The 12686-nt window shown below is 37.0% G+C and overlaps 1 protein-coding gene across 1 annotated transcript in view; it reads left to right on the top strand.

The window, feature by feature from the left end:
* Positions 1-4380: 4380 nt before the first annotated feature.
* The window catches only part of LOC309478310 (transmembrane protein 132D), a 28717-nt gene continuing 20411 nt past the window's right edge, over positions 4381-12686 (top strand). The window contains exons 1-2 of the mRNA XM_082141903.1: positions 4381-4461; positions 7855-8728. Coding sequence (XP_081998029.1) covers positions 4419-4461; positions 7855-8728 — 917 coding nt within the window. The 5' untranslated portion in view covers positions 4381-4418. The remainder of the gene's footprint in view (positions 4462-7854; positions 8729-12686) is intronic.

Below are 12686 nucleotides of genomic sequence, written 5' to 3'. Positions count from 1 at the left end.
TATTAAATTTAGATTAAAATAATATAAATAATCTTAAAAAAATAACATCATAAACATTTGCCACACTATTTAGTTTATCTATAGGCCTATTATAAAAATGCTGCGTTGATGACGCATTGAATCTTGCATGTGAAGTAACCAAATAAGAAGCGTCATTTTTAAACTGTGAACAACAGGCAATAGCTGACCCTCAGGGGACGGCAAGATTATGAATAACGGCTAAAATTCTGACTTATACTTTCCCCCACTACTTTTATGGAGCTATTTTATTTTGGGTGAATTGAACTTTTGTTATATGGACTTTTTTTTTTTTTACATTACTACTTTTGTGTTCCATGGGGAAAAAAATAACCACTTTGAAGTTTGGAAACAACATAAGGGTGAAAAAGTAATAAGAGAACTTTGATTTTTAGTTGAACTATCCCTTTAAAAAGACCGCTGAGAGGAAAAGAAAGTGCTTGAGCCTGCTGCAGAGGTTTCAGTGGAATATGCTGTACCGAAATTCAAGAGGATGAAGTGAGGGCCAGCCCTGCCTAGAGAAAAAAAGGAGGAGAGCGAGAAATGATTATGCTCGTATATCACCGCGCTAGGCTTCTCTTGCTCTTGGCTCGGCTCTCCTTCCTTTCAGGAGTGAGCTGTAATGATCCCGGGGGGCCCTGGGCCAATGGATGTTTAAAATTCTCTCCGGCTTTGACCTCTCGATCAACGCCTTCTTTTAACAAGGGCCCTGAGCTGGGACACATGCGCCCATTCATCTTCCTGCTGCTTTTTCGTGAATATTTCAGAGGCTGTAAAGCAGCTTCTTTTCAGAGAGCATTGTCTAACTGACCCCTGAATGACAGAGGTGTGTTCAATGCAGGTAACTCATTGGATAGGTCAGGGTTGGACACAATGGCGCACATTTTTCATGAATATGTTTTGACTGAGTCGTCTGTGACGGGAGAGTTTCCTTAAATGAACCACAGTGCCCATGCTGAGACTACACTGTACACTGAAGTACACTGAAGCAGTGCTTGAGGCTTTATTCACAATTAATGTCCTCTACAGCTCTACTCGGAAGGAAAACGCCTGCCTCATGCCACCTAAGATCTGATCGGGAATTCGCAGGGCTGACCTTTTATAAAACTAGAATAACTTTCAGCAAATTTGTGTCTGTGTAATGGAAGCAAGCCGAGCTCACGACCCCTTCCTGAGGGAAGGTGTAGAACGACATTGCAGGTTAGCAGTAACTTATCTCTCCATCCTGTGTGGAGCAGAGTGATATACATCCACGACACGCACTGCAGAGCGCATTCATTCATCACCTGCATAGAAATTCAACTCACACTGAGCGAGAGCGCCTCTGCTCAACTTTATCCATAGATCAACGTCACAAAGGCTTTGACTGAGGCTCCCAAACTCCATACTTTTCCAAAGGGTTCCCACTGCTCCGATTGACGGACGCCGTTTACCAAAACTGATACATTTGTTGTTTAATGACTATTCCCTCAATCTTGGGTGATTTTTTAGCATTGATTTTTTTGATTTTTTTTTTTTTCTTAAAGAGGCTGAGCAGCCGTTTTACCAAATTCTGGTCTCGTCTGTATAGCGCATTCAAAAATAAATAAATAAATAAAGAGTAAAAAGAGCAAGTTTTCTTACAGCATATTGGCGGTGACATCTCGGAATGTGATTTATGTGTGAAGGGTGGTGTATAATCATTTAGCGACATGGAGTCGGTCATGGGGTTGGTAAGATTGATATACATCTGGCCATTGTGGTATATTTCATTTTCTAAGTAGGTTTACTGTCATTCTGTGTTACTGTGGCAACCTATCATCACACGATCCTCATCAAGATAAAAAGCTCAAGTAAATTGTAGTGCAGCTGCTACGCTTTGTTCACGTAAGCAAAAATCTTAATGGAATAGGTCATCAAAATGGGTCAAACTCCCTGGCGGGTCAGTTTACTGACCACCATTTCATATTATTGCTACTAAGCTGTTGTTCACCTTTGAGTATCAAGGCTGTGGTCTGTCTCACACTGCTAACATCTGGACATCTGAGCAGATGGGGCTGATATGATAACAGAATGTAAACTGGGCCATGGGGGAAAATTCATTTTCAAAAGCATTCCAGCAAAGGCATCACAACTGGAGGGATCTACTAGTACTGAATTGATTAAAATCCAGATGAAATGCAGCTGCATGTTGAAATTCACAAGATAAATGCATAATATCCATTGCATAACTTTGTACCTTTGCACAAAGTGGTAACTTTTAAATCGAGCCTCTTACACAGTATTTGGCATGGGCTGCCTTTTGATTTATTCTTTGCATTAACGGTTGGTACTCTGTGTCCTTGCAGAGGAATTTGTGGCACTTATCAAAAGGCAGGACATAAAATCGTGCTTCGTACTGGTGAAAGACGCCATCAAGCACTACAAAGCAGCAAAGGTACAGGTTATACTGTGTGTTCTGACTGACAGGAGATTGATGACGTTCCCTTTAGTGAGATCTTCTTTAGTCAGAAATCACAGGGAGTTTATTCATTCACACTGACTCTGAATATAAAGTGAAAAGCTAACGTATACCTCTTGGGGAATATATAACCTAACATGTCATTATGATGCATTGACTTCTACCGAAGGTATTTCAATATGTGACTAAAGCTGTATGAGAAATAGTTGTCACACGGATAAGTTGTTTCAAGGGCTATACATCAGTGACTAAGCATTTGAGTCAAACATCCAATTACTCAGCAGTGGTTTTGTAGGCCTATAAGGTTTTCAAAAACCTAGTTCAAACTCTTAGAAAATTATATATAAGATTTATATACATAAATGTCAGGTTGCTGTCACATGTATGAATTTTAAATGTTAAAAATGTATTAATGACAATATTTGTATTTTAATTTTTATCTCATAAACTTTTGCTGTTTAATTAGCCCAATTATTTCCCAAATTCACCCTCAAATCTTTGAATTTTCATGAAAATAAAAGCTAAATAAAAAAAGTCTATATAACAAATATAACAAAGTATAACTTTTCAGTATTTAAATGATTTTGTCTTAATTTTTCTCAACTGGCTGAAGTTCAGTTCTATCTCTAAAATACTGTTCAGGTTTATCTCTGAGGTCATCGATGGAGCGCGAATGTCACGTGACGTAGCAGTGCGTGATTTCCAATAGTAGTCGAACTAGGGTGTTTAAAAAAGAAAAATCGTCAATTATATTTAAAATAGCCTAAATAGATCCTCGTCGTCAAACATGATAAAAAGGTCGCAGTAACCATGAGAGTCATGACAAAAAACGTTTTAGACAAATTGGCAAGGCTGGGCTATTCAATACTGTTCCATTGTGACAACTTCGTGTAACAAAATGCCCGTGAACGGTATTTCTTTCCTGGCACTAACAATGGAAATGTTACAACTTAAGGTATGTGTCTTCCTCTCCAGTAGGCCTATACACGAATTAGCCTCGGGCAGTCCACAATTTGCAAAAGTACAACAAGTAACACTCATTTATTTTAATGAACCACTTAAAGCAAACTTTTACTTGTATTTTACTCACGCTGCGCTGGCCTGTCCAGTTTTCCTGTGCATATACTGCATAACTGAAGTGTGTTCCAATCCAGACACATTTGTTTAGCTCACGACTACTTTGACCGTCAACAGGGGCCGCTTGCGCGCTACACCACAACACTCATCTGAAGAGACTGAAGTGTTTGTGTGTGAGCTGCACAATACAACTGCAAGTAGGCTACGTCTTGAACAACCATCACAAAGTTTAAATTATTAAATATTTACATATTTTTAATCTTATACCCCACAGTTCACTCTTGGATCCTTACGCAACAGTAGCCTATATTACCATGCAACACGTTTTTATATTCATGTAGGCTTCTTTATTCCTAACAGTAAGTAAACATTGCTTAGGCTGTAAAATGATTCAAATGAACTGTCGCTCGTTTAAACATCATCTTTTAAGTAGGATTTTGCTGATTGTTCGTCCACATGACAGTGAAGAGAGCATTGACAGGCGAGATTGAGACGCCATAATGCCACATGTAGCCTATTTCATTTGCTGGGGATTACGCTCGTGACATCTAATCGTTCAGACTCAGATGAACGTGAGGTCCAGAAACAGCAGCACGTGAATCGGTGCAGCGCAAATCTTGAACTTTTACACGTTTTTTATTTATTTCAAACTCATCATGATCCAGTTTTAGCCTTGTCTACCGTGACAACTGTTTTTAATTTCCATGTCATGTGAGGGCACCATGGTCACTTTCTTTCCTTGATTTTGGAAATAGTTTTAAACCTTACATGTGCTTTTTTTCTTCTTTATTTTTTTACTGTTATTATTATTTTTTTTAGGAATGCATTAGAGCAATAAAGTCATTTAAGCTCCAGTTTGGACTGATTTGTGCAGACGAGCACAATGTTGGTGATGGTTATAGCGTTGTGCCTATCCTGTGCAGAAGGTAAGACCTTTCACATCGTCATTTTTTGCTGCTGGACATTTCTACATAATTTCATATACTATCCTGTATCAGACTATCCAGGTAGAGATGGACTTTATTGCAGTTGTTCGGCCACAGATAGCCATGTCTTCTAATTTATCATGGATGATTTCAGAATCTGTGAGAGTAAAGACCTCTGAATAAGTTTGCATTAATATCAATTATTTGCATATTTTAATTGCAGCCTGAATTGTGAACTTTATTGGAGGTAACTTTTTGTAAGTGCACTTCAGCAAGCATCAGCTGAGCACATTCATATAAATGTTACTTAAGCTTCATGGCTATAAATATTACTTTGCATAAGAAGTAAATATAGATTTAATTACAATTTGCTTATATAATTAACTGCATAATGCAAATAGCTGCTTAGTTATTACTTAAAGTGGATTATTTTATAGTGGAATTCAGACTTTATCACAGTTGTTTTGAAGTCTGCGCCATGGTTTTTAATAGTGAAACTGAGAGTAGGGAATTTTTCTTCAATTGTCTTGATTTACATTGAATAAACCCCTACTTGGAAAGCTCCTAATTTGAAAATGATATGCTGTTGAGGTTTTAGTAATGCCAAAAGCAGCAATTTAGAAATGAGAGAGTCTGACAAATAGGCTTGTCATCAGTGCAGAGGCTCAGTCCTAGTCTGAGTTGTGCAAACTCAGTCATGTTTGGCCTAATGTTCTTAGACACTGCACTGACACTAGTCCTTTTCCCCCCTCGGGCTCAGCCATTAACCTACTTTGAAACACCACTTTCACACATGAGATTCCTAGTCTGAGATTCAAATATATTGTTTATTTGACTTTTACAAGTCAGTTAATTGGATGCCAGTAGGACACATGGATTAATGCTGAAACAAGAAATGTACCACTAGGTTATTTATTTATTTACTGAACTTTATTTTCAGTTAGATTTGTGATAGTTACCTAAAACATAAATTAAGGTAGATTTGACTACTGACAGAAGTGAGGGGTTGGTTATCTGTAAATTCATACTGTATTTTTTTCATCCCAATGATCTGCTCTAAGAACTATACATCATGAACCATGTTTAAATGTGTCTGCTCAGTGTTTTAACATTATTTATATATGTGACCCTGGATCACAAAACCAGTCGCACGGGTATATTTGTGGCAATTGCATCCATTGTATGGGTCGAAATTATAAATTTTTCTGTTCTGCCAAAAATCATTAGGATATTAAGTAAAGATCATGTTCCATGAAGATATTTTGCAAATTTCCTTCCGTAAATATATAAAAACATTTATTTTTGTGAATACAGCACAATCGCGATCATCAATGGACAACTTTAGAGGCGATATTCTCAATGTTTAGATTTTGTTGCACCCTCAGATTCCAGAATTTCAAATAGTTGCATCTCGGCCAAATGTTGTCCTATCCTTACAAACCATACATCAATGGAAAGCGTATTTGTTCAGCTTTCAGATGATGTATAAATCTCAATTTCCAAAAATGTACCCTTGTGACTGGTTTTGTGGTCCAGGGTCACATATGTTCTTTTTTTAATTGGAAGTTGACAACCTTCAAGTGCCATCCTGGGAGTTATGCATGGGAGCTTTTATACAAGTGCAATTTTTTTCCCACAATCTCTGGTTACCCCTTTGTCAGCCATTAGTCATTTTTGTCACTTTTATTTAGCACTTTATTTCGATAAAATATTTTCTAGTTTATTATATTACTATATATATATTATATATATATATATATATATATATATATATATAGCATTCCGTCTCTTCTAGCTTTTAGAGCGTAAAACAGTAATGGCTATAGTACAAAATCAGGTCTCTGACATGATATGTGCTGTGACAGATGGGTTTGACTCTGCTATGCTCAGATTAAGAGAAAACAGAGTGTGAAAAATCAAATCAATCAAAAATGTAATCAAAAAACCCTGAAGCCTTTTTCTCAGATTAAGTGTTAGCGTATACACTATAGCCTCTAGTCGGATACCCTATATAATGGAAACACAATATGTGCATTATTTCAGCAGAATATATTTAAATACATACAAATATAATCAAGGTTTTCTCAAATTGTTGTGATTTGTTGTTGCTCCACTAAAAAGATTTTCTTTTAAGAATAGCAATCAAATTTGCGTATGACACAAAGACCAGCATTTGACAAACTCCTCCAAAAACGCACAGCATGTCAAGATTAACCTTCAGCTTTTCAATGCTGCACTTTAGCAATCAGAAGCAGTGTAGCCCCTTCTGCCTGTCAAAAGGTAAAGGTTAAAGCATAAGCAAGATGAGTGATTTGACAAGCTGCTTGTCCGGACACACAGTACACCTGATCAGAGTGATGTTGACTATTTTTGCCTCCCCCTGCGTTGCTTTATTCCAAATCATCTCCAAGAGGGGAAATGTTGTTTTTATTGCTATTGAAGTAACAAAAAAACATTTTGTGGGCTTGACATCTATGGAAATGTTTTCTGAAAAGATTATAGACTAGCACATTGGGGAGAGGTTCAAACAGCAACAGAATGATAGGTTTTTGCTGACAGGTTTAGACCAATCGTTGTATATATATATTTTTTTTTTTTTTTTTTTTTTTTTTTTTTTCTCTGAATTTGAATGAGGGAGGAATGCCATATAGCAAATGACTTCTTCGAAATACAACTCTGCAATGTAGCAATTGCAAGATCACTGAGGTATAGCTGTCTAGAAACATAAAAAACATTTTGATAGCATATTTACCAAACATAATATTATGTGAAAGTAACCTTGCTTTTACAGTGTTTTTGAATGAAAGATTTTAAGAGTACAGATTCCTATAGAACAGTCATTCACAACCAGTGAATTCAAAAATGCATTTCAGATCTGTTTTGATAGAGTTGCAGATAGGAAGAAAAACAAATAACAAAAATAGTCATACAAAATAAGGATAGCAAAATAGATATGCTTTTTATTAACTCAAATGAGTATTTTTTTCATCTAGATTAGACACATGCCAACATTGACAGGTTGTGTGATTTGCCCTCATCCTCTAAAACCATGAAGAAAACTATGAAAGGTATAAGGTATGGCCTTAAACACAATGGAGATAAACATGATTTGTGGCAACCAAAATGTTTTTGTGCAGAGAATTATTGGCAAAAAAAACCCCATCGAAATACACGTTGTATGATAAACAATTATGGTATTGGTGTTGGCGTCACTTGATGTCTAATCATGTCTCTTAAACAAAACCAGTTTAAAACCACTTATTTGTATACGCACTCTAGAGGCCAGTATGGTCATGTGATGTGTACAACATTTACCATTAATAAATACCATTAATTCTTCATAAGTATGTATTTCTGTCATGCTAATCTAATTTGATTCATTGTGTCCTCAAGGAATGAAGGTTGTGGAATTGTCAGATGACCCAAGTTCACTGTCCCCTCTCGCTGTTCTTCCAAGTGTGAACTATCAAATCATCAATGCAGACTATCTTCTTCTCAGAGAGACAAGTCAGGATGTAATGGACAACTCCAGCTTGCGGGCACAAAGGCAACCTTTCATCCTCACTGGACTGAATGGCCAGCCGGCAATCAATGTCAGCTATGGTCCCATGTCTTTGGAGCAGTCTATACCACTGCATATGATCCACACTGGCCCCAGGATTCGACCGTTTATACTGGCCCGTCAAGTACGGTCATCTACACCTGCCTTGTATGTGTTGTTTTATGCGACCGGAAATAGGGATGATATAAGTGAGGGGCCGATCCAAAACGTCCCAGGGCAGAATGAAGTAGGGTACGTTTGTGTTACAGCATACGCCTTTTGGGAATCCAGGGAGGTCAAGGACAGCTGCTCCATCTCAGCAGATGGTGGCTTCTGCTTGGTGCACCTGAAGCCTGAGCCAGCGTGGTTCAACCCTGGAGGTGGCAGGTCGAGCTGGGAGCAGAGAGGTGATCAAAGAGGAAATGTTGCTGAACTTTACTATCAGATTAGACCCAGTCCCAGTGGACAGTGTGTCCCGCAAGAGAGCAGAATAAGAAGGGGTCCACAGCATGGTGACTTGGGACGGCAGATCTATGGAGCCTCCATGAAGAGGATTGGGACTGTAAACCTCCTGCGATCACCTCCAGGAAACCCCACGTTTATGCGCTTGCGTCTCGGAGGAGCCGTAATCATCCAGACGTCCTCGAAACCACTGAAGACCACAGACACCGCCACTTTCTACGTATTCCTATCAAGTACATCACCGGTTGAACATTTCATACTCAGGTAGGTTTATTTCATCTTATCTGCCAATTTATTTAAAGGGGTAGTCACCTAAAAATCATTTACTCGCCTTCTTGTTGGTTGTTTGTTGATCTATCCCTCTAATGAGAATGGGTGCATGCATTTTAAAGTAAAGAAGATTATATATACAAAATATAGCAAAAACAAATGTCTGGTAGATTTACCAGTCACTGCTGCTATCTGGAATTCTGCCACAAATCTGTACACACAATGCAATGTAAAGAAATTGGATTTACTCTGTTCAGGATTATATGGTTTTCTCAGAAGGCACAACAAATGTCAACTGTTTTCCTGGAAGAGACTTTGGGTCAGATGAAGAGGAGTTGCATTGGGGATTGAGATGTCCCGTTTGGAATAGAAGTGTGGCACAGTGCCTACAGATGTGTCAAACGCCCAAGACGCTTAGCTTGAATTTAACAAGTATGCTATGCAACACTACAGTCATGCCAGTTTACAGCCGGCAGAATGTAACGGTCCCACTCAGTATACAGATTACCCAAATGTAATAACCTTGTGCCGGCTCAATTCACTTTTCCAACTGGAGGAGTTTCAGAGGCACTCTTCCATAAATGGCAAAATAATGGGGAAATTATTTGGCTGCATTCATTTCTTAACATTGCATTGTTTGTGTGGCTTCTCTCCCCATAAATAATGCATCAACTTAATGGAGCAAGAAAACAAATACCTAATAACTACTTGAGTCCTTTGGGCAGAAGTGAACATATTACAGCGAGAGCTCTATCGTACCAAAACACACTGCAATCAAATTTTCCTAAGTCTAACCCCACATCAATGGAGAAAGAACAAATAAATGAGTGAAATTGCTTTTATAGGCATTTTTTCTGGACCAAAGGTATTTTTCTTTTTCTTAGAAGTTTGTTTGCATTTGTTTTGAAGGCAAATTAAACTGTGGGGAAACATTTTCCTCAAGATCTGATGAGGTAAATTGTATTCTGACCCATATTGTAAGACACTGGTCCAAATAGAGTAGTTGAATTTAGATTTTCTTTAGACAATATGGTTAGACTGATTTGATACTTGGGGTGCTTTCGCAATTGCCTGGTCTGAACTCGAGTTCGATTGCTCCCCCTCCCCCTGTCCCCGCTGGATTGAGTTCACATTATATTATTTGGGTCCGAACTGAACATGGTGTGTTTACATGATCAAAGCAGCAGCTCTTTACCCCTGTTGCATGGTAATGACAATGCAGGAGAAGGCGGCAAAATGCATAGCATTGCTCCCCTCACATTTATATTTTTAACCTTTGGCTTTGTTTTCAAATCGTCAGCACGTAATGGCACTTGCGTCTATCTGCCACGAATGTACTGCAAATATTCTAAAGAACGCGGGAGTCCATTTCTGTTAAAGGCGAGCACATATACATTCTCTGCTTGCAGTGCGTCAGTCACGCTTTTCAGGAAAATGAGTGAGACGCACACAAACACAATTTTATTGAATCAGACGTCATCAATAGAGGTTCACATCAACAGTTCGGAAATCAGCATTCACATCATCCAAACTCTGGCCAAAAGTTCTAGTGTGAAATCTCCCTTTGAATTGTGCTGGTTATTTTGGGTAGTTGAGAAATCCTACTTCTGAGATATACATTTGACCGGCAGCTGAGCCCCATATACCACCTGAGCCCCCAATATCCTTGCGGCTCTTCGCTCGGTTCTGATAGGGTTTACTTTGCCCCCGGCCCTGGCTCAAATGGACATTCGCTTTCAGTGTTAGCAGTAAAGTGAGGTAAAGGCTGGAATCCCGAAGAGATTGATTTTATCCAGGGAAAAATCTCTGCCCCACTTCACTACTCTCTCCAAGATTGAGTCCAGACCCCTGAGGTTATGATAGATAATCCACACACTGATTGAAAATTAGTGAAGTCTTTAACCCTTCAGAGATTTTCTATCTTTTTACCAGAAAGTTATTTCAACTGGAGGCTATCAGGACTACATAGTCTAGCTCAAACTTCCATCAGACATCACAAGTTATGAGTGCCTTGTCCTGTGCAGCTCAACAAACAGGATTTCTAATACAAAAAAATATATAAAAACAAATGGGAAAATAACTTTTATTTACAATTATTTTACACCACACAGAATACACAGGATACACACAGTTATTTATTGTTGTTTATTAGAACAGTGTTTGTTCTATCAAAACTATTATATTCTATTTTAGTATATTCTGCTACTTAACAAATCATTAATCTATAAATGTATTTATTTTTTAAATAGAATGATTGATTAATGAATGCAATGAAGTGGTTATTTTTCTGTTCTGCTTAATGTATTATATATATATATATATGTTTTGTTTCTACCATATATTTCAATAGACAAACTATTGACCCAAGCATTATGTAATATGTATTATAAAATGTTACCTAATAATGAATATTATTATGAAATCGTTCTATTTCTATTCTGTTGTCTGCTCATTAAATTACATTTTATAAATGTTTTGTTTTTCATTTTTTCATAAAAAATATGCATTAATATTTTTTATACAAATATTTCTCATTAAAGAAAATTATTAGGTAAATGTAATCAAAAAAAAAAAATATATATATATATATATTAACAAACTATTAATCTGTTATGCATTAGTTAATATTTGTATTATACTTAATTAATATTTCTTATTAATTAATATGATTCTATTGATTCTATTGATATATGATTCTATTCTACTGGTTAACAAATCATTAATGTACATTTATGTACTGTAGATAAATGTTTTGTTTCATTCATATATTTGAATAGATACAACAAAATCTGCCATTATATGAATCTGTTAAGCATTGCATTTCACATATAATATTACCTATTCTATTCTATTCTATTCTATTCTATTCTATTCTATTCTATTCTATTCTATTCTATATTTTATCCTGCAGGCAGCACCATGCAGCTCCACATCAATATTCGTCTGTCTTTGATTTTGTGTCAGAGATTTATTCCATCAAGATCCTCATTATAGATTTGACTGAATTCTGTTGTCACTCATGCATACAGTGTTTCTTTCCCTGGTGCTCTCTCTCTCTCTCTCTCTCTCTCTCTCTCTCTCTCTCTCTCTCTCTCTCTCTCTCTCTCTCTCTCTCTCTCTCTCTCTCTCTCTCTCTCTCTCTCTCTCTCTCTCTCTCTCTCTGTATTGCAGTTTCTTTTTTCCCCCTTACTCTTATTTTCCTTTCATTGTTTCTCTCCATTTCCCTGGAATTAAAAATGTTTGGATTATCCAACCGAGGGCGTCATCTGTCTCTAAAAATTGCATGCCTGCCCTGAAGATGATGACAATACAAAATGGGTCAAGACAGACTCTGATCCCTCTCCCTTAAGTCCCAGGGGTTGATAGACTGGCGCTATCCCAGAGATTTACATGCAACGTGAACTGATATCAGCAGTGATATCAAGTATTTCTGCTCAATACCAGATAAAAGCCCATCACATGTGTATTTATCGCACCATGCATTCTGTGAAATAATCAGTAACACTTTACAATAAGGTTCATTAGTTTACATTAGTTAATGTATTAACTAACATGAACTAACAATGAGCAATACATTTGTTAAACTATTTTTGTAAATATTAGTTAATAAAAATACAGCTGTTCGTATGTTCTAGTTCACAGTGCATTAACTAATGTTAACAAATACAACTTCTGATTTGAATAATGTATTAGTAAATGTTGAAATTAATATTAACTAAGATTAATAAATGCTGAAGAAGTATTGTTCATTCTTAGTTCATGTTAACTAAGGTAGTTAACTAAGGAACCTTATTGTAAAGTGTTACCAAATAATCATTTAAATGCACATCTGCATGTCAATAATCGCACAGGCTCATTGTGCACATTGCTAATGAATCATATCCGCTGCATGACAATCTGTTGTTTTTGAGGCAGAATTGAAGTGTGTGGCGTGAAACAGAAAGAAAAGAAA

Source organism: Leuciscus leuciscus, assembly GCF_965113295.1.
Source record: "Leuciscus leuciscus genome assembly, chromosome: 16".
Lineage (NCBI taxonomy): Eukaryota > Metazoa > Chordata > Actinopteri > Cypriniformes > Leuciscidae > Leuciscus > Leuciscus leuciscus.
The sequence above is the reverse complement of the archived record's forward strand: the minus strand, read 5'-3'. Positions and strand labels throughout refer to the sequence as shown.